The 23,599-nt window shown below is 35.4% G+C and overlaps 1 protein-coding gene across 14 annotated transcripts in view; it reads right to left on the bottom strand.

Annotated features, from left to right (window-relative positions):
- LOC138703288 (protein bric-a-brac 2-like) overlaps window positions 1-23,599 on the bottom strand; it is a 212,012-nt gene that overhangs the window by 69,483 nt on the left and 118,930 nt on the right. For 13 of the 14 annotated variants that reach the window (XR_011333076.1, XM_069831043.1, XM_069831045.1 and 10 more), the window contains 3 exons: window positions 17,774-17,860; window positions 6,015-6,072; window positions 1,705-1,948 (listed from right to left, as the gene is read on the bottom strand). Coding sequence is in view for 13 of the 14 variants with exons in the window: in XM_069831043.1 (XP_069687144.1) it covers window positions 1,705-1,948; window positions 6,015-6,072; window positions 17,774-17,860 (389 nt within the window). In the remaining variant the exon portion in view is untranslated. The remainder of the gene's footprint in view (window positions 1-1,704; window positions 1,949-6,014; window positions 6,073-17,773; window positions 17,861-23,599) is intronic. The other variant, XM_069831044.1, reaches the window with a different exon arrangement.

Raw genomic sequence — 23,599 nt, 5'->3', positions numbered from 1 at the left:
ATTTGTTATATGTTAAATGAAATAATATTAATTGTTGATACATTCTCACACATTAGCTATTTACGTAATAATAATAGAAACATTTATTTGGGTTTTCATACAGGCACACAACACTACTTTTTACGAGGTATCATTGGCGATACCTTTGGTCACCATCATGACTTTTCATAAATCACATTACTATAGTTTTGTGTAATAAGTAGAATACATTATGCTGTATTTATATGATACCTGCTATTCCATGCTCGCATTATTTTCATATATTCAAAATATTCTTTACAATATAATAAGCTTCACCAAAAAGTGACAATGATATGAAGAAAGAAGGTAGTGGTAGTTACGAGCAAGTGGTGAGAAATGACAACGAAGTAGCTCTACTATAATAGTTTGACAATATGTTTATTTTTATGGTATCGACTAAATTCGGTGTGGAACCAGTAAAAGACTAATTGCTGGTCAAAAAAGGATAAGGTTTACATCCAAATTCCTCACCCCACGAAAGTAAAGATGTACAATTCATACATGGGGGGGGGGGGGAGTTCATCTCTTCGATAGTGTGCCAGGAATATAATATATGGTATATATAGAGCAAAATTTCATTTTATTTGATTAGATGGATTGTCGATTTAACACAGACTCATTTAATAAAGAAATATATAAATTAGGTATCTGTACAAAAGAAAATACTGTATTTATACAAACATCTTGCAACAATTGTGCAACTTTTATGACTTGTGAATAGTACGCGTAGACTAACAATAACTATATATACACAATCTCTGCATAATGGAAGTTAGGGCAAAACCGGGGAATGGCCAGACTTTGGTAGCCTACTTGTGCCTGAGGGTGGCTGCAGTTCGCTCTTGAAGGGTTAGCTTCTAACCAGCGACATGGAGTGGGTTTGAAACCCCCCATTGAATGGTAAGCATGACTAGCTGCAAACTATGGTCAAGATGGGTAGGTACCTTGAAATGGTATAGGCTTTGGTTTAGGACGGGGTTCGTCTGTATAGCCACTGGGAGCACTTTGCAATATTTTGCAAAATGCCTGTTACAATGTGTGTGTGTGTGTGTGTGTGTGTGTGTGTATAATGTCACGTAGTTTTGTTGCTGTTATTCTGTTGTTATTATTCTTGCTATGTTTTTTTACCGGTAGTGTAGTTCCTGGTACAGAGCATCTTTTTTTCCAAGAAGGAAATATATTTTATACATAATGTGTATATTTACAGGGAGTATTATATTTGCCATGATTTTTAAGCATAGTGTTGCTGCTGGAATACAGAAACTTTCATTTCATTATTTGTAAGCAATTGTATGCATTTTTGTAAAATAAATAAAACTGAATGGATGTCAAATTAAGTCCTATAGTTAACCAGAAAGTCCCCATAAAATCCCAAGGTATCATATATGATACCTAGCATAAAACAAGAATAGGGGTCATGATAAAAATGTTTATTGATAAAACATTTGTCTTTGTATTGCCAAATATCCAATAAATCACATTTAAACATGTTTTTTAACTTCAAATTTGTCTTGGGACTGAAGAGGATGAAGAGAAAGGCATACATATCATTTCTTCAACCTAAACGTCCATTATTCATAGTCGGGTCCAAACACAAGTACAGTACCTACCAGACCATCAAGGACAACTTCCCATAACAATTGTTTCCAATATTGCAATGAACTTTAGATTTTTAAAAATTACCTATAAGGATGCTTTAGGCAGCCATATGCATCCCGATATCGGCCATAAAGTGTACCATATGAAACACCAAGGAGTTCAGCACCAGCTTTCATTTCTAACTCTTTACTCTTAATAGCTTCCATAATACGCCGTGTGAATGGTTCTTCCCAAAATTGTTGCCTTCGTCCAGTGGTCAAATAGTCATTCAATTTAATAACATCCCTATATTTGTCTGCAACAAGCTGACTCATTCCCGATGCTGACCCTGAAAGTAAATGCAACAATTTCTATAACATAGTTAGATCTGAATTATTATACAGAAACTTTCAAGTGTAAGTCAGTTTTAGTATGATTTCGATTCAATAAGACAGTCTGCATTCTGTCACTAACAAGAAACATGTGCATTCTTAAGAAGAATACGAGGTTTGGTAAAAGAACTGTTATTAAAAACAATGTGAGATATTTATAAATCTCTTTTCTCTCTTTCAAGACTAATTTTACATTAACATATCCGAAATATCATACTAATCCAAATCATTTATGTAATATTTTTTACATTTTAAAACTTCTATCTGAAGAAGTTTTCGATTTAAGGTGCATGAGTTACTGCTTTAACTTTCCTTTCTGAGAGAAGTATGAGGCACATTCATAAAGTAACTTTCCCACTCATCCCACAGCTAACAAACCATACGTTGCATGAAGCGACTGCGTGTAGTGATAGAGTAATTTCCTGCCATGGCGCATGTGCTAGCAGAACTTCCTGAGTGCTCTCAGTAGCTTCGTTGCATTGGTTGAAGATGGATGCTCCTATTCCAGCTCCCGCCACGTGTGAAGTGCGATCAGTGAGAAAGTTTTTGAATGCACAGGGCATAGTGTCGATTGAAATTTATTGTCAGCTGTGTCAAGTCTATGGGCAAGCAGATGGTGTGTTGCTGGTGTAGACAATTTTCAGCAGGATGCCAACCATCATCACAGACGACCTTGTGGAGCAACGCACCATTTGCTTGCTCATGACGTTAGGCCCATAGACCTGGCACAGCTGACAACAAATTTCAATCGACGCTATACCCTGTGCATTCAAAAAGTTTATCACTGATCGCACTTCACACGCAGCAGGAGCTGGAATAGGAGCGTCCATCTTCAACCAATGCAACGAAGCTACTGAGAGCAATCAGGAAGTTACGCTAGCGCATGGGCCATGCCAGGACATTACTCTATCATGTACACGCAGTTGCTTCGCGCAACATATGATTTGCCAGCTGTGGGATGAGTGGGAAAATTACTTTATGGACGCACCTCGTATGTGGGATATACAAAGGGGGAAATTAAGAAGAAAATCATTGGAACTGATTTGCAATAAATAACAATATATTATTTTTTTCCATGTTACTTTTATGTAATTCTGATATAGGCATATCTGAATGCACTGATCCATAAGTGCTGAGTATGAATAAAACCCACCATCACCTTAGGAAGTGAGATTGTCAGGAGTAACAAATATTGATAAATGGATGGATTACTGCAATGTGAGGGATAATAAAAACGTGAAAATCTCAATTATTTTTGTAGTATCCCAATACTTCATATGTATTTCGTACATTAAGAAAGTAATAACTAAATTTTTTAATGGTTGTACCATAAACTTCAAACCATTCAGCAAAGCAGTAATACTCTAATCATTAAATGGACATAAAACATAAATAAAACAAACTAAAATGTTTAAACTGTAGGATTGAATTTGACTTTGGCTGGCAGTGGCATATGCAATGATTATTAATGCACAGTGATATATTCAAATTCCTACGTAGGCAAGTGAATTTTGAAACAATGTGATTTCCTACATTGCAACAGATAAAATTCTTGGAATATGTCAAACTTCCGTAATGGTGTCCTTCTTTTTATTTATCTGTAAATGTATAACGTCAGTTTGTAAATAAGTGTGCGGTAAAACCTAAGGAAGTGGAAAACCTAGAGTAGCCAATTTGCAAAACCAGCTATTTGCAAGTTAGATGAATTTTGGCAAATGAAGAAAATTGTGTAAAAACTTATCCACAGATGCTAGAGGCATGATTTCTAGTTTAAATAATGGGGAAAAAATATTTAGTCTGTCTTCCTACAGCTCAGAAATATATGATTAATAGGTAATTAGTTATATTGTATATTAATTTGCAAATGGCAGGTTTTGCAGCCGAACAGAGCAGTTAGCAGGATTTGCAACTCTATAGGTAGCCATATTAACGATACATTAGTTTGCAAAACATGCTATTTGATCAATGTTAACAGTTTATCTGACAAGACTAACTTGGAAACAAACTGACGGTAGAAGAGAACATTCTTATTTTCGTTACATACCGGTACTTAAATATTATTAAACACACAAATATTGTACTATAAAAAAGTAAAAAGGAGAATAGAATACTAATGTTATAGTTTGAAGGTTTTCTTGTGTACTACTGTTTGTGAAAAGTGCAACACCCAGAAAGAATGGCCCGAACGACCCTAAACTCAGGAGATGTGTAAAACAGAGTACCAAATGTAGTGTGTTCGTACGAGTCCCGCTTCAACTTGTCCTACAGTGATGGTCACATACGTGTTAAGTGCTACCGTGGTGAATGCAGTCTGAGAGCCTGCATTGTTGAGCGGCATTGTGGACAAGTTCCTAGTGTGATGCAATATGCGATCTCGCTTCCTACGTATTCAGGACAATCTGAACTTCAACCGCTACATTAGAGAGGTCTTAGAGTCCGAGGTACTGCCCCTCCCTCAGGCAACTCCACAGGACAATGTCCGGTCACATGTGGCGAGGACTGTGCAAGTCTTCTTTGAAGAACGACGGATATCACTGCTTTCCTGGCCTGCACGTTCGCCAGACATTTCGCCCATCGAACATGTCTGGGATATGGTTGGTCGGCAACTTGTTCGTCATGGTCCTCCAGCACACACTCTTGACGCTTTGTGGACTCGCATACAAACTGCGTGGAGGGAGATTCCTCAGGAACATATCCAGGAACTCTTTGATTCCATACCACGATGCTTAGAAGCTCTGATTGCAGCACATGGAGGCTTCACTCCATACTGAAATCTCACGGTCACAGGTCAGGTACAGTTCTGTAATTCTAATGCTTTGTGTATTGTCATGTATCTAAACTGTGATATCAATTTCATTTGTCACATGTATCCTTCTTGGTGTTGCAATTTCTACAAACATCAATGTAATATAACACTTTACAAAATGTTCGGTTCTTCCTCATCCATGAGTTTGAAGTCCACTACATCCGTATGTTCATCCTCATCTTCACTCAGGTCTGCAACAGCAAGGTCTTGCTGCTGGTTGAACATTTCGGTGTAGAAGGTCAGGATTGCATTCCGAAACCAGTCCTCCCCGAAGTGCAATTCCAGAAGCCTTTCAATGTCCCTGATGTTTGCTTCTTTAAGAATGACACCCATTGGAATGTAGTCCTTTTGGAAATGTTTACCTATTTTGTTTAAACTTTTGGATTCGTCTCTTCACTGGTACCATTCTCTTCATCATCTGTATCTTCTCCCTCAACACTAACAGAGTTATTGAAATAGGATACACCATATCCATCCGCACTCATTTCGGCAAAAGTCGAAAAAACTGCAAGATAATCACAGTAACCACTTCAAGACTTCAACACACTTAACATAAAAGTGTTAGAAGTCCCCGATAAAGCGCGGGCAGAAACTCTCAGCTGATGTCTTAAATGCAGCAGTATAGTCAATTTAACTATATGAGCAAAAAGTAGTTTCATTATCAGAGTCTAATAATATCTTATTCGTTATTTTAGTATGCTCAATGTAATCCTTATGGAGATCGAAATAGCAGCTTTTGCATCCGTAACTCTCAATATGGCCATGTTGTCTCCGTGACATTTAGCAGATATTGCAAAAGTAAACATGGCATTGTGCAGTTAGCAGGTATTGCATCCTTACGCTCTCCACACTTAGGTTTTGCAACCGTATGCAATTTTATTTACTAGATTTAAAGGGTTTAGAGTTGGATTTGTAACCGAATGTATGGCTTATTACGTAGCTAATAACAAACTGAAAACATGGTTAATATTATCTCATTTTTCATTTTTTTGACAGTTAGCTGGTTTTGCATCTGGGCTACTCCTATGATAAATGTGTTCTTCAGCACGGATATGGATGAGGAATGAAAATGTAATGCAATTATGTTCAAGAAATGGAGAAGTATTCTTGCAGTGGTAAAAATAAAACTGTATGTAACAGTAACTTGTACTTTTTAAAGGAAGAGTAAAGAAACAATAATGTTACATTCAATACAGAGTAATCTAAAATGTAATTACCTTCAAAAATTGGTACACCAGAAAGATCACATTCTGTCGTCTCATTGTAATTTGTTTCCTGAAATAATAACCAATTGTCAATTAAGCACAACCCACTACATTAAAATATTGCTGCATAAAGTAAACAGTAATCATCATCTGAAGCAGTGGTGATAAAATAAATAAAAAGTTCAATGACATGAGAGGCAGTTCAAGAACTAGGTGATGAGAATCGAAGTCTCTCATTACATGTAGTCAATTAATTAATTCAAAAGGAATTATTAAATAAACATGTTCGGTTGACAGAAAGAAATTCACTTTTTCTCTTTGCCCAGTTTAGCAAATAGAAATGTATATGAGACAAGTTTGCTGAATTTCAATATGCATAACTAAAAATGTATTAAGGATTCAGTGTTCACTACATTCAGTACATTCCCAACACAAATGGTAATTAACATGTTTCATAACACTTGTAACCATGTGATTCAATCATGTTTTTTGTATTACAGCAGCTTATGTTGTGATTTACACTAGCTAAAACAGTCGAAGTATGTGTGGTATCAGACACAGTTGTTAAAAACTCCGTTTTGAATATAGTGGAAAAGACTTCACAATGAACAGCACACAGATTCCTTATTCGATAATTTTGATATGATCTGTAACAAAGATGAATTTCTGTGCAAGCCAAAAACATAATGCCAAATTCGGTAATTTTGCTATGATCTGTAACATAGATGCATTTCTGAGCAAGCAAAAACATAATGCCAATGTAGTTCTTATTTAAGCATTTAATTTGATTCGATTTTCAACAGCTGTCCAAGAGCTACAGGATGCAAAAAGGAAGTGGAAGTACTCATTTCCTGACGTCATTGAAGCTGTGGATTGTACCAATATTTTTATTAAAAAAAAAAAAAAAAAAGCAATGATGACTATATTAGCAAAAATAAAAAAAAGTTGCCAGCCTTAATGTACGAGCTACCTGCTGCAATGCCAAGGAAGAATTCACAAGCATGGATAATTATTTCTATATTAGGCTTATATGGAGAAATTCGGATGTTTGTAGAGTCATGACTGACAATAATGCCAATGCACTTCTTCTACATGATATGGGCTATGGAATTTCGTGGTTCCAAGGCAAAAGGTGATATTTAAATTTTTGTTGAAAATGAGATTTTGCGATATGCTGTGATCCTGATATCTTTATTATGGCAAAAGATGACATGTATATCTCTATTATTTTTTCTCTAATCCATTGTTATGAAGCATGATTCCTACGATTTTATTTGGTTGTTCAAACTATATCTGTACATTCTCGTTCCTGAAAAGTGAAAGAAATGAAATCACATTTTGCCTTGGAGCAAACTGAATACCATTAAAATCAATATAGAGCAGTAACTTGGGATACTCTCAACAATGAAATACAAAACAAAAGATACTTCAACATAAGGAAAGCAGTTACAGCCATACAACAAACTTCAAGAAAGGAAGCAGTGGCTCACTTTGGACTAGCTACATGACATGATTGCTCAGCAAAACATCCACAAATATTTGGATTTATGGAGAATAATTCATGCAAATTCTGTTCCACTGGCAAAATATTAAATAGCAAACATCTTCTGGAATACTCAGAGCTGAACAAATGTGCTCCTGACAAGACACAGAACCTTACTGGATCACCAGAGAAAAACTGATGTAAACAAAATTCCTCACATTAGATCATCATCATCATCATCATCATTAAAAAAGCTTCAAAAACCCCTAAGAGCTCATTTTTCTTAACGTCTTATACTTTTTGCACATATTAAATTGTTTTTATTTCAAGACTCCTTTGATATGACATCACACCCTCAGTTTGATAAAAGCTGCCTTATGGCCTCACCACCTCGAAATTCGGCAAAAATGAAGTAGTAATTCTCTCTAAAGAAAGTAGTACCCAAGGGCGCCCACAGGGGGTAGCCAGTGGTAGCAAGCAATTGCTGCTACCACTGAGATTTTTATTTTTTTACGCGTTTTTTTTTTTCTCTAGGTGCTCGATACAAGCTTTCTGAAACCCTCAGCAAACAATTCAATAAAAGTGAGTGCTTTAAACTATGAATGCATACACAAGGTAATTTAGATTTCAGAACTGGCTAATTTTCATGTTCAGTTTTCTCTCTCCTCGTCCATCCATTTCCTCTAATTTTCTAACCATCTTGGTACCACTAGATTGGATCCTGTGGACGCCCTTGGTAGTAGCCTAGATCATATATGTAACCAGATAGGTCGGCCTTATAGGCTTTGAGGTTAACAACTTTTGTCAGATTTACTACACTCCCATCTAGTTGTTGCATAAGGAGTCACATCATAATTCTCATTTGAATTGCATTAGCGACTGTACTGCCATCTCGTTTCGTTTACGGCAGACGGGAAGCGATCCTGGCGGTTGTTCTCTTCAAAGTGCTGCCGATTTTAACAAAGCAATGAGTTATCTGTTACATACATGATCTAGGGTAGTAGCCATATATCACAGATTGTACAAGAAGTATGGAGTTATTAATCATAACTTTCTAAGTTTCAGTTTTACCATACAATCCATATCCAAAGTTCTTCCAAATAAAATAAGTAATATTATGCCAGCATAAAAAAATATTCAGGTACACAGATGCCAAAAAAAGACTTTTTTAAAAAGAAACCTGTGTGTGTGTGTATATATAATATGAAAGACACTCTTTCAGCTTTCCCAATAACGGGACTGCCTCATTGGACAAAGCATAACACACAGAGTGAAAACAAAACAGATCACAAAAGAGAAACGTAGAGAACGAACAAAAAAGGGAAATTAAGGACAGGAAAGATAATAGCATACATATAATAGACCTAAACATAGTAAACAAACAGATTAGACGTTCAAACAAAAGTTCTTCCTTTTTATATATTAATTAATTATTAATTTTTATATATTTGGAATCTATATTAAATTATATGTCTAAAAAAACTTTTGCCAGGTTGTATTAATTTTAAACCGAAAAAGTTCTGCGTTCATACATGCATATTTTTTAAATATTTAGTACTTGACAAAAAAAATGGTTATAATTAGATTAGAATAGGGCCCTGATTCTTAGGTTTTATATGGTTTTGTTTCTTTCCAACTGCGATATTTTAACATAATTATCTGTTTCATTATCATCGGAGTAACATAGTAGTTGAATCTTATGAAACCTAAAAATAGCTAGAACTGTTACTTAAAAAAAAAATTAGATATAGGATGAAATAAAAAAATACGCATGTTTTACTAACAATTACTTTTAAAACATTAGAAAACATTGCGAATCTTGCTCACTGACAAACGTAAGAGAAAATATTGCATTTAATTTTGTGTGTTAAAGGAAATTGTCTGTTATTTAGAAAAAAACTGAAAGCATTCATAAGAAGTTTACACTTCAGTTTATTGACATGTTTGCTCCACTAAGATGCCAAAAGGAAAGTATTGTAAAAGTTGGTTAATTTTCCAGTGAATTAGCAATGATCCGAATTTGATCAACGATGCTAAAAATTACATTTTGTTAAGTCTACCAAAAGCAGTTGAGCTGTGACCAAAAATCACATTTTCTGCAACATAAAGAGTTTGCAGGAAATGTCAGCATCACTGAGAGGAAACAAAGGATCCAGTTGGTTTGTTGTTTCAATTGGCCACGCTTGGGATCATTTAACCCCATTTTGTTTCTTGCTTCCCAGCACAGAGAATTCAGATTTTTGGTTTGTTGCATCTCTTTGTTGAGTTTCATACATTGGAGATGATGTTATTTTCTCATAGACAATCCTGGTAAACTGCACAACGTGCATTCTTCTGTGTTGTAGATTCCTATCTTACATAGATGTGCTGCAAGACAGCCATGTCCTGTATTCAATCGGAAGTTTGCCATGGGTTCTTTTCTGGGTTTCTTGCTATTTGTTTTAAAGTGTTTACTGATTTGTACCCATTTCTTACTGTGTGATTTTTGCTTGGCTTTATGGAATTTTCTTACCTCTGATTTAGTTAGCTAGCACTAGGATACTTTGGGTTTGATTCTGATAATACAATCTTGTGCCACCTATTTTTGCTATTTTATCAGAATTATCGTTCTCATTTTATGTCAACATGTGATGATATCCACCGCATGTTTATTTTCTTGTATTTTTCAAGCATTCTAATTAATTTTTCATTTCAATTATCTTTCCAGTAGTAATTAGTTCTTGTATTTGAAGCTAGGGCTTACATTGCTGATTTCGAATCTACTAGCAAGGCAGTTTTATTATATACCTGGAGTCTGCAAATTGTGTGTGTGTGCATAGCCATTCTAATGGTGGGTATCTTCCTTGAATAGTTGTTTCAACTCTTCTTGTGTGTATTATTTCTTTACTTTTTCTACTAAATCAAGACGTATGTTGTAGGAATAGTAATTTAATGGGTTTTCTGCTGTTACAACTAGGGCCACCGAGAAGGGGGGGGGGCAAAGGGGGCAAGTGCATATTGGCCCGTGAGCAGTAAGGGCCCGTCAGATTAAGTGAGTCTGATTACTTTTCATTATCAGGAATAAGTATTCACAGATACATACCGGTACTATAAAATTTTGTAAGAACATTTGTTACATGAATTCGACATATTAACCAATAGTAGAATTACTACAAATTACCACTTCATTATGTAAATGTTTAACTTTTATATAATAGAATATCGGTTTCCCACGTTAACAATCATCCACACGACACTTGAGGGCTCCGGGATTTGCCTGAAATATGTTCCCGTTACTTGTACCGAACACATTCAATTGGCTTGTCCTCTTAACTACCAACCCCTGCCAGCCCACCGCAATATGCTAATAAACTCTCCCAAATCCAAGCCGCAGGATCACGTTTCCTTTTCAGTAGGGCCTACATAGTATGTTTCGTGACTAAACTTTCGTCTTTTTGTTGTCGTTTTTCTAGTATATTCTGTTCATTAGTGTTACCAGTGGACAATGGACAAGTAGAAGCATAAGTCGGGAGCTCAGAAGCACAAGGAAAGACAGAAAAATTGGTAGATATTAAGAAAGGGAGTAGAACTTTGTTTCAGGTTGGTGTGAAATTGAGCGACCGTGGAAAACTAAAAAGTAGCAGACAAATTGTGTCATTGAATGTGCTGTTCGAAAACAAGAGCCTTTCCAAAAACAGTATTGCAGTATTTTCAAAACTCAAGAATGGAGAATGTGTTTCCAGAGACTGGCTAGTGTAGTGAAACAAATCAGGGAAAAGAGCACAGTGACTGGTTTGTTTCACTCCACACTAGCCAGTCTCTGGGAACACATTCTTCATTCTTGAAGTTTTGAAATCAATACTGTAAAGGCTCTTGTTTCGTCACTTAGAAGGCTATTAGGCAGGTTGGAGGTACTTTTTCGAACAACACAGTCAATGACACAATTTGTCTGCCACTTTTTAGTTTTCCAAGGTCGCATGTTACTTGCCATGACTCAAGAGTTAGGAACTGGTGTGTGTAAATTTGTTTCACTTGCACATATTAACACATCATTTTTACTATTGTTTGCTTGTTCTGATTCAATACTACTGTTATCAGAATTTTTTTCTATCAGTATTCGCTTCTAAGCATGAACTATCTTCATTTTTAACAACCTGAACAGACGGCCTTGAGATTGATTTATTTTCTGCAACTTCACAAGCAACGCTCAATTTCAAACAAAATGAAGGAAATAAACATGTATTCAGAGTAACAATGTGTCAAGAAAGACTCAGTAACCTAGGCCTCCTTAGTCTGGAGAGTGATCTTGCTAAGCCTTCAAATTTTGATGATGTTAAATGTTATGTTTTATTTAACGAAGCTCACAACTGCAGAGGTTATATCAGCGTCTGCCGGAGGTGTCGGAATTTTGTCCCACAGGAGTTATTTTACATGCCAGTAAATCTACTGACAAATTTTGACGATATAATTGATGACTTTGAATCAATGAAGTCAAGGAGAGTTGTTTGTTGATGTTGGCCTGCAAGTCAGAAAATACAGCTGTTTAAGAATAGTGTTTTATGAAAACGAAACGAAACGACAACGAAAAGACGAAAGTTTCGTCACGAAACATATTATGCAGGCCCTACTGAAAAAGAAGCATAATATATTGTGCTAATGTGAAGTTTGCTGAAAGTTTTCAATGTAACAAAAGTGTATATTTTTAGATTTGTATCTGTGTATGGGGTTAGATTTTATTTATTTCGCCAAATAATTATTATCATCAGAATAATTGGTAACTTGTCATTTTTAACTTCTTTTGAATGGGGCCCGAGCACAATATTGCACAGGGGCCCATAAATCCTGTCGGCGGCCCTGGGTACAACATTCCGTACTTCTGTTGGTATTTTTAATTTGTTAAAGTATTCTGTATTGCATCTTATTAAATCTGTGGGTATATATAGTTGTGCTGTGCTAGATGTTGTCTTGACAACTTCTGTTATTCTTAATATGTTACTTTGGGTTTGTTCTAATTTGTTAAGTCTTGTATCTCTGGCCATTATATAAATCCCACAAAGGTAGCTGCCATACAGTAAGAATTGCCAAAAGACAAAGCATACTAAACAAATAAAAATACAAATTTGTATTATCAGTATTATTATTATTATTTTCAAAAGGAAACTACTTCACTTCCATATTTTATTATTGGCTTAATGTAAGCACTGAAGCCACCAGCATAGCTCAGTTGGCTAAGGCACTTGCCTGTCGATCCAGAGTTGCACTCGGGTGCAGGTTCGATTTCTGCTTGGTCTGATTACCGGAGCTGCATTTGGGTGCAGGTTCGATTCCTGCTTGGTCTGATTACCGAGGTTTTTTCCGAGATTTTCCCCAACCATAAGGCAAATGTCAGGTAATCTATGGCGAAGTCCACACCTGTGGAGTAACGGTCAGCGCATCTGGCTGTGAAACCAGGTGGCCCGGGTTCGAATCCCGATCGGGGCAAGTTACCTGGTTGAGGTTTATTCCGGGGTTTTCCCTCAACCCAATACGAGCAAATGCTGGGTAACTTTCGGTGCTGGACCCCGGACTCATTTCACCGGCATTATCACCTTCATATCATTCAGACGCTAAATAACCTAGATGTTGATACAGCGTCGTAAAATAACCCAATAATAATCTATGGCGAATTCTCGGCATCTCACCAAATATCATCTCATTATCACCAATTTCATCAATGCTAAATAACCTTGTAGTTTATACAGCATCATTAAATTACCAAGTAAAAAAATATTTAACTATTATATTGTAACTTTTATGCAACAATAATGTGACTTTAATTTCTAACTTTAACCACACACCCGTATTCTGGATACAGTTCAATGCACTTCGAACCCAAGACTTCCAGATACAGTTCACTGCACTTCGAACCCAAGCCTTCCAGACGCGGTTCCCTGCACGTCAAACTCCACCCTCCAGATGCAGTTCCTTGCACGTCGAACCCAAGACCTCCGGGTAAGTTGCACTCGTCTGGATACTGCCAGTTATGGACCTACTCAAGTTCACTGCACCTCGAACTCATCCTCTGGAAACGTCTCCGCTGTCCAAGATCAGACTAACTAGCTCTCTTGCAATTGACTAACTCCTCCGAAGGCTGCTTGTGCTTTTATTTATTTACCACAACCATCTAGAATGTTCTGCGTCGCGAAACTTCTGGACTTCCATAACAACCTGTTTCCAGACATTTCCCCCTCTCTCTCTCCGCCGCATTGCCCAGTAGCCTTCTTTCTCCTTGCTCCGCACCGCACCCCAGCGCCCACCAAAGTTCGAGTCTTGTCTCCCCGCACCATTCCCCGACATGGCCAGAATGTTCCGGCCTGTCACCACAATATATTTCATTTAATGTATCTTGAGAACTGCCCCATGTTACTTCACTCAGAACGTTTTAGCAATGTTGATTTTGCTTTACTTTATTGTTCTCTTTACCTATTATTTATTGGTTTATTACCTACTTGCCCCACGAGTGCCTCAAGCCTTATTTTTGCCACTTATGAGCTTCATACCTGTCTTCAGACAGATGACTGAACAACCATCTAGTTGTGTTCCTAGAAAACTTTATTTTCAGATTTCTGTAGGAATTTATTTTCGTTGGTCAAATTGAAATTTTCATTTTGATATTTCAAAGCAAAGAAGTGACAAATGTTTTGCTGGCATTTATTTGCATATTTTTATTTTCTGTCCAGTTTTGGAGTTTTATTAGGGTTTTATTCATCTTATTTTCTAAGCTAATTTGTTGGCTTTTGATTTAGTCCATATGGCCATCACCTTCAAACATGCATGTCTTTATATCATCCATCAAGTTTAGTTTTCGTAGGCCATTTATACAGATATTAAACAATTTTGTGCTTGATATTGAACCATGTTGAAGGCCAGTTTTTGTTTGTTTATACAATGTTTTTATTCGCATTTAACAATGCTGTACCAAATATGAAAAATTCTTTCCAAAGAAAGAACAGAGGATACAGTTCCAACCACTAATTTCAGGTTTCTCTGACTCTTCTGAGGAAAACTTTAATACACATTTATGTGCGGTACCAGCATTAACAAATGTGCAATGACTTATACTACAGAAAACGGTATTCAATAAATGTCTTGTTGACTTCAATGGCCAAAAGATACCAAACGAATCAACCTTAAGGAAGACGTTGTGTTGTAGATACATTTGACATCAATGACATAACTTGCATAGCAAAGGCTAAAATTGCTCTTCAGAATAATAACATCACTTCACTTGCCTTTATTAAAGCCATGAAAAAAGGAATAGCAGTTCTGCAGGGGGAACAAATTACAATTTACCATGGGGACTGGCAGCAGTGACTTCATGCTCTGTAGAGAGAACATTTTCTTCCTATAAGAATGTTTTAAAAGACATCAAAAAAAATTTCACCATAAAAAATCTAGTATTTAATAGTGCAGTGCAACAGTGATTCACTGCTTCATTGAAAAAATGTTCTAGTTGAGTTTTGTGCTTTACAACTTTTTTTCTTTCTTAATTTCAGTGCAGTGGAACTGATTAATTGATAAATGTTCTAGTTGAGTTATAAACTACTGAAAATTAAGCAGAAAGTGTTCATATAGTTTTGTGGTTCAGAATCATTGAAAATGTACGTAAAATTAAGAGAAATTAATATATTTGTTTCAAAGTGTTTATTCTGCTTTAGTAAAGAGAGAATTCAAAATAACTATCTGCAAATGGTTAAAAAAAAAAAAATTAATATGTTCACAAAATTACAAAAACCTTGAAAATTCGGGTCCCAGTTATAATACCATAACAACTGAGGTATGTAAGAGGCCTTTTCTGAACTCTGTTGAATAAATGGAGAAGAACTCGTATGATAAAGTACTTTACCACATGCAGGAAGATAAAATAAAATTCATGTTAAATATTATGTAACTCACTACAAAAATTTTATCAAACGACAAAAATTCACAAAACTGACATCTTACACATCTCATATTATATCTCTGCCTCTGTGCAACATCACAGTTTGCAGTAAGGAGGAAGAGGGATAGGATAACAGAAGTTTGCAATGTTTTTAATGCTCTGCCACCCACAACCAGATAAGTCATTTGAAATTTATCAGTCACTCACTCGCAGACATATAATAAAGGAACTGTACTGGTGTTTAAAACCTACTATTAGTAACATAACATTGCTTATACCTCCAGAAATTGAAGGAAAAAAATTGGGATCCGACACATTATTTTTGTATCTGAATCAGATATTAATTTTCTTTTAACACCAGACTTTGAGTAGCATTATCAATTTTTCTTCCACGTAACCTTCGGCCAAACATAATGACTTCCAGTCTCCAGGGTATTTCAGTCTTAGAATATCAGCCTCACAAGCTGAGTAGCTGAAGAACTCCTAAAACTATGTATTGTGCAACATTTTGGGTGAGGTATTTCCAAATACTTTGGACTCAGAATTTTAGAAAACGAGTTAATTCCAGCTACTTGAACACTGCTCCTTTCATTGCTATACTTAAGGAAGAATCGTAGATTATTCACACTTGTTGGTAGAAGTGATATGTACTGCAAATTTTTGCAGGGTCCACACTGTTTTCTTTCTTACTTAGAATTGTGAATGTGCATTCAGTGCATGTTTTCGAGTCTGGTATTTTCACTATCAAATAAGACCTTTTCTCTTTTACATCATCATCTTCACAAGTTCATCTCTGTGACAAGCTCCTGCTAACCCTATTGACAAAACAACTTTCATCATAAGAAAGAGGTTTTCAGTAAATATTTACTTACCTTTTTATAAGTCTATCTTTTCAGGTCTATATCATTCACACTTTCTTTTGAGAAAAGCTTTTAGTTTAGCAGATTTATGTCCACATTTTATTAATTTTAACATAGAATACCTTTACCAACGACTTGACGACTTAAATGCCTTTAACTTCTCAGCAAAATGCGCTGAAGTGTTGATTCTGATATTTTTACAACTGTTCTTTTCTTAATCCATTTCATGAAACATTCATACTCTGTCATATAAATTAAAAATCAGATATACAATAAAATATCAAACAAATGAAAAATACTTCTGTTTCACTACAAACTTCTTTTAAAACATTAGCCAACATCTTGCTCACAGATAAACTTAAGAGAAAATATTGCATTTCATTTTGTAATACCATTGCTGTGTTAAAGGAAATCGCCTTTTTATTATTTGTTTTTAAGCAAATTGAAAGCATTCCCACAGTAGAAACTTCAGGTGATAATGAGAAGAAACTTTAGAGTGAGCCATTGTGAATGTATCTTTCTTTAACAATCAGGTCTGGTAGACAATCACTAAATAAGTTTTAAATTTACTGCAAGACAAGTGAATCTAGTGATTCGGATGTTTTACCAGATGAAATTCAAAAGGCAGCAAACACTTCAAAGTCTTTATATAACACTCGTAGGAAGCTTACACTTGCAGTTTATTAATGGCATTTGCTCCAGTAAGATGCCAAAAGGAAAACATTCTAAAAGTTGGTTAATTTGCCAGTGGATCAGCAATGATCCGAATTTTATTGCAGGTGAGCTGTGACCAAAAATCACATTTTCTACAGCATAAAGTGTCTGCAGGGCATGTCAGCAGCACTAAGGACATTGCTCCTCCAATTCTGTAATGACAGTTGTCAGAAACGAGGAACCATGCATAGTAAGATGTTCATCTTGCAATTCTTGTTTATCTGCTAGTTCTTTGCCCCTTTTCATGGCTGAAAAATCATTTGGTAAAGTATCTAAGAAACTGCATATAACCTTAAAATGGTTACAAACAAACACTGCAGTCTTTAACAAAGTGCCCCATCTAGTGAGAACTGGGGAAGTGGAAGAGGAAGTTCTGTAATTTCAACATACTTCTGTATCCTAGCAGGAGCCTTTTCTGCATTTCCTTAATGCAAGACAAAAATTCATTTGCATATGAATATTAATCTTTTAGTGCCTCACAAGCTCGATGCAATGCAGGTTACATCTTTTAGATTAGAGTACTTAGGTTGCAGAGCATAGTGGCAATAGCCAGTAACACGTACGATGTTTGGTCTGTAAGTACTAGCCACATTCGATCATATTCTATTCCTTCAGGTCACATTACAACACATACATCATTGAAACTTTGCATCACACTGGCATTGTCTGTTTTGTTCAGAAAGTAGGTTTTCAAAAGCATGGGTTTCACTTGCTTTCCATTTAGGGATGCTACTAAAATGTTCAAAAGATATCTGTTCTACCTATCAGTGGTTTCATCTAGGATAAAATATATTGGATCATAGCAACTACTTGCCTTATGTTTTAATTTTTCTTCATACAGAGACTGAAGATCTGATTTTCGTAAGGTACTCCCATCTGGAACAGGCTTCCCAGTATACTTCTGCAAATACGAGTTCATAACGGAATTCACACACCACAAATGTCTTTGTTGTTTCAGAAAAAAAAAAAAAAATTCTTGAATTTGAAGAAGCCTGTGTCTAGTCAATAAATGTTGTAGCACTCCACATTTACTTCACTGTAGTTCCTTATTCTTCATGTATTTTGCACTACCTATATGCTGCTTAACATGATTATGTTTGTGTTTTTCATCAATTGTTTCTGAATATCACAAACATTGCACCTCAGAACAGACCAGTCACTCTGAATACTATCTATACTAAACTGTTTAACAAGAGGATGTATTCTCCAGCATTCACTTTCTGTTTCGGAATGCTGACAACAAAGGAGAATGACGAAGGCACCACGCATTAGCCAAAGCATACTCTCAACTGAAAAATGAAAACAGTTTAAATTTGTTCTCAAGTTTCAGCATCCAGCAGTTAACAATACTGACTGTTGATTGGTGTGCTGATTTTGCCCTCCTCCTTTTCTTCCTATTCAATAGCTTTCGCCTAATGATGGTGTCATGAAATAGTACATTATGCAACGAGCCAATAATGGTAGTAATTAAGACGCGAGTATGTTTATGAAACGAGCGCGAGTTTCATAATTTTCATACGAGCGTCTTAATTACCATTATAGGCAAGTTTCATACGACTTTTTATGCTCGACCATATTTCTAACTTGAAATTATTCATAAGTATTCATGTTATTCTTATCTGACTGGGGAGCGGAACTGACCTTGTGCAATATCTCGTAAATTGTGAGATGTGCGCAGACACGAAAGTATTGATTTTTTCCGAGGAACAACTGTCATTGACCTTGATATAATCTAGAGAGTAAAATGAACATTAATCTTGATATAACCTTGAAATTGATTTAGACATTGAAAAACGAGATGACAAATTGAATTTATTTGAATATTATTTACAATTAACGCTAATTATTATAATAACAGAACATAACCTTCTGTGACAGTATTGGATTTCCAGCCTCCGTGACGTTTTGCTAGTTATCTTTCGATTGCATATCTGAGAATAATAAATACTTGCGCTTTCATATTGCTACAATGGTGTTTTCTAATTGGTGGAACACCTGAACCTTAATGAATAGGTGTACTTTAATGAGGTCCATTAAAGGGCTGCTACCAGGTGTATAATTACTACATTTCGGCATGGTCGAGCATAAACTAATTTACAGACCTTTTGCAGAAGTTTATTGAGGAGCAAACTAATTTGAAAGCTTTAGCCAAACAGGACTGCACTGAAGAGAAAGCAATGTGATACCATCCTAAAAACCCTAAATTCTAATAAACACATTCAGAAAACAAGAGAGTTGTCTATTTATTTACAAAATCTACTTAGATTATGATGCCTGAATGGTGTATTTCATTGTTGTGCCTCGAAAAACTGCCATGTGGCATTTTGGTAAAAAAAATTAGTTATGTGGTGCAAAAAGATCAGAAAGTTGTTAGGAATCGTCCCTTATAATCCAGTATGGGAATGCTCAATGGTTTCACTTGTACAATAGAACAATAGAACTATGGTTGTAATGTTTTTTGTTTCTCCTGAAATATTTTGGCTTTTATGCATAGCAGTTTTTTTGAGGCATGATGTCGATTTAAAAGTAGATAGAAACACTTGTCAAGCCACACATGTTCGCTTTTCCTTGTTTAATTACTGCAGGAATAAAACATAGTAAAAAAGGGAGAGAGGAAAAGTGTAAAACGAAAAAGGTACAACCAAAAAACAGAGATTCCTAGCTCTAGTTATTACTGCATGTTGTTTAGTCATTTGTCTGAACAGGTCTGAACCTCACAAGTGATACCAAGAAGGCATCACTTATGGATGGTTCTTTGATCTTGCACTGGTAAACCACTCCAACTCTATGTCGTTCATTTCTGTTCCTGATTATCTTCACCTTCCTCTTCAATGGACCATTCCATTGTAGCCATTCATTCATTTTTTCCTTCTTGTTTCAGTATATCATAAATTTGCATTTTGCCACAATTGTATGGTGTCATTATTTCTCATACCTAATGCTTACCTCTTTCCTTTGCTTGAATGACTCGTTTTTTTTTATTCAGCGACAATGTCACATAGGATTTTGCTAATATGTTCACTGTTAGCAATGCTAAATATGACCGGATAATTTGGACAAGTAATAACTTTTTTTCCCACAAATTGAAAGCTTTCACCCCCCCCCCCCTTACTCTCGTGCTTCTCTTCTTTAACCGTTAACAGAATGAATCTCAGGATAGTGAATGATGCATAGTTAACTAAAGAATTTGCGGTTTGTGTACCTATCTGTTTCCTAATCCTCTTTCACATACTTCTTTTCATACAATAATACTCTACCTTGTTCAAGGTTTTCACGGTATAAAGTTACCTGTGTGAAGAGTAACTTACTGATTGGCATGATTAAAGATGTGGTGTACAAATAAAACACAGTACATATTTTTTCTGCATTACAGAAGTAGTTTATGATAAATTTCTGAAATAATGCCTTCCATTTCCGTGTTGGGCAGATTCTGCATTACACAAAATAAACAATACTACAATGTCTATTCTTTCGACCAGGACTAAAAGGGGGTGTTCACATTAGACAAGTTTTCTTCTTTAATCACGTTCCATCTTGCACATTCCTACTGTAGGTGTACAAGTCCTTGTTACGTCCTATATATAGTAGTATAGTTGTAATATTTTTTGTTCATTTTGTTTTTGAAACTGCGCTGGTCTGGACGTCAATATATATAAAATTACAAACCACTCCAGTCGATGCACAGCAGTTTCAAATATGACTCGCATTGGCATTCAAGAACAAGAATTAATAAAAATCACTGATCATACCTATGCATCTTTTGAAATCCGATTTACATATAAATGTAGAGCACCATTCGGAAATCCTGAATAAGTTGAATACACCATGTAGGCCTAAATCAACGAGTTCCACTTCTATTACGCATACGTCCAATATAACATCAATTGAACCACCAACCATATTCAAATTTGAAAATTGTACATTCAATAATTATTCCTTTTAAAATTATTCATTCGGAAATTCTGAATAAGTTGAATACACCATGTAGGCCTAAATCAACGAGTTCCACTTCTATTACGCACACGTCCAATATAACATCAATTGAACCACCAACCACATTCAAATTTGAAAATTGTACATTCAATAATAAAATTATTCCTTTTATTCATGTTTATTTTTTTATGTCATCGTCGTTAATTAAAACTTTTCTAACACTTGTGTATATTAGTTAGGTTATGTTATAGCTTCTGCTATATGATATTATGGATAGTCACGTATCAGAGATTGTTTAATATTAAGATTTATTGAAAATCATCTGTCAAGTGACGTTGATTACTGGGATTCAGCTAATTGAAGTGGAATGTTGCATTTTAATAAAAATGAAACTGAATCAACAAAGCCTTCTTGACTAGTAACATTGCCATCGTGTATAATAGATCGAGAACTTCTCTACGAGAAGGCATTGCTCACTACTGCCATCTAGCACGCATCAAGCGTAATATTTGTAATATTGAGATGGTACAATAATACATTTTGAAGACAGTTGTATTTTCGTAAGTCAATTAATATTTTATTGTATTGGAGTACTTCGTTACTTCTAATCTTTATATACTTTCTTCTAATCGTGTAATAGTCAATTAAATCCCACTCGAGTTTTGATTTTCTCTAGATAAATCAAAACGTCTAGTCAGATTACTGTTGACAAAACGAATGTAGTCAGCCCATACCATGAATGTCTGATTTTGATGAAATGTCCTTCTATCACGAGTTCCAGTAATTAAACAGATGAAACCTTTTTTCTCTAATTTGCCTGGATTTTGTATATTTGAATACATTTTGGTGAGTTTAATAATAATAATAATACTTACTGCCTTTTAAGGAACCCAGAGGTTCATTGCTGCCCTCACATAAGCCCACCATTGGTCCCTATCCTGAGCAAGATTAATCCAGTCTCTATCATCATATCCCACCTCCCTCAAATCCATTTTAATATTATATTCCCATAATATGTCCTAATAATAATAATAATAATAATAATAATAATAATAATAATAATAATAATAATAATAATAATAAGTCATTATTGTTACTGTTTATTCCTTATCTCTGGCACTAGCCATTAAAAGCTTATGAGCAGCCACTGCATTCAGTCAGAGAAACCATGAAAAGATGATGGTCTCATAAATTTAAGTTTTAGTCCTCTTTGTAGAAGTCGAAGATGACAGTCCGTTTCAGATTCTTATTATGGAGAGGAAAAAACAAGAAGGCCTTACTGAGTCGAGAATCACTAAATGATCTTCCAGAACACAAGGGACACCATTGTCAATTTCTTTAATTACAGCTAATTTGCTCACAGGAATTTTATCATATGATTGCTGTAAGCTGGCAACGTGTGAAACCAGATGCTATACAGAATTGATCAAATTTAACAACCACTTGAATTGTAAACAATTTAAAACACACAGATCACTGCTAGCTTACTGCAGTGTTCATGGCTAAGTAGGCACAAAGAGACGAAGCATCGTGCCATCATTACACCCTTTTGACATAAGGGTTAATTAAATCCCAGAGCTGTTATGGACAGAGTGGCTGGAACAAAACGTTGTAGCTAGTGGTGGTGGCAGGGTGGTCAAGGTCACAGAGGTTGCGTCTGCTGTTTAAATGACAGTAGTTCATCATTTACTTTTTTGCAACCTATTTTATCACAATATTAGAAGAAAAGTGTGTTACGATGACTCTCAAAGTAATCGTAATAGAAAGGTTTAACATTGTTTAGAGTATCAAAAAAAAAGAGGGGAATTTTATATTACATTAATGGAATTAATGCTGGAGCTATAGTATTTTACTGTTATAAAGGTATTATTATTACATCAGTAATCACTAGACTTCGTGGAATTGCCACGAGAATCTTAAGGTTTACTACGCATGCGGTATAGACTGTATGAGAAGGGGACGTGCAACGGATGGAGTATGCCTCTGATGTAAACAATGAGCAGTATACTCCGGTTACAATAAAACCTGTATCCTGCATTCAAGAAATATAATGAACGATCATTGAAGTAGGAAATGTCTAAACATGTAAATACACAATTATTTTGTAGTGAGATATATTAACTCTTAAAATTTAATGTAATATACTCACATCATCATTGAATATGTGCATTGCAGTGAAGAGTTACGTACATTTTGAGCAATTGCAAAGTGAACCTCCTCCGATGGTCACTCAAACAGTTTTTATATTGGGAAAATACGTTCAACAACACACGATGTAATAGGTGCATATTTGAAGAACGGAAAGTCACTACTTTTTAGTACACCAACTTCAGACGTCTTGTCGTGACCTGATAGTACATCATTTATAATACGAAGTTGTGAATAGGCAGAATTTTTAGCAATAATGTTTCTCAACTTATATTTCACTTTTTCTGAAATTAGTGAATTGTTATTTTGGATAACAGTTTGTGATACTTTATACACTATATTAAGGGCTTCTGAGAGTTGTAGTTTAGACTATTCTAACAGGGTGATGCTTTTTGACACGAGTTTAAAATTAGAATCAATGAACAAATTATCTTCCAATAGCTGTTCAGAAGGCAATGATTTTACAGCTGCAACAGTGGAACTGTCTGTGCTATCCAATGCATCAATTACCTCCATTATTTTGCCGTAATAGTTTGCATAGTAATTAACAGCATCCAAC

The sequence above is a fragment of the Periplaneta americana genome, chromosome 7 (genome assembly GCF_040183065.1).
Source record: "Periplaneta americana isolate PAMFEO1 chromosome 7, P.americana_PAMFEO1_priV1, whole genome shotgun sequence".
In the NCBI taxonomy this organism is placed as follows: domain Eukaryota; kingdom Metazoa; phylum Arthropoda; class Insecta; order Blattodea; family Blattidae; genus Periplaneta; species Periplaneta americana.
The sequence above is the reverse complement of the archived record's forward strand: the minus strand, read 5'-3'. Positions and strand labels throughout refer to the sequence as shown.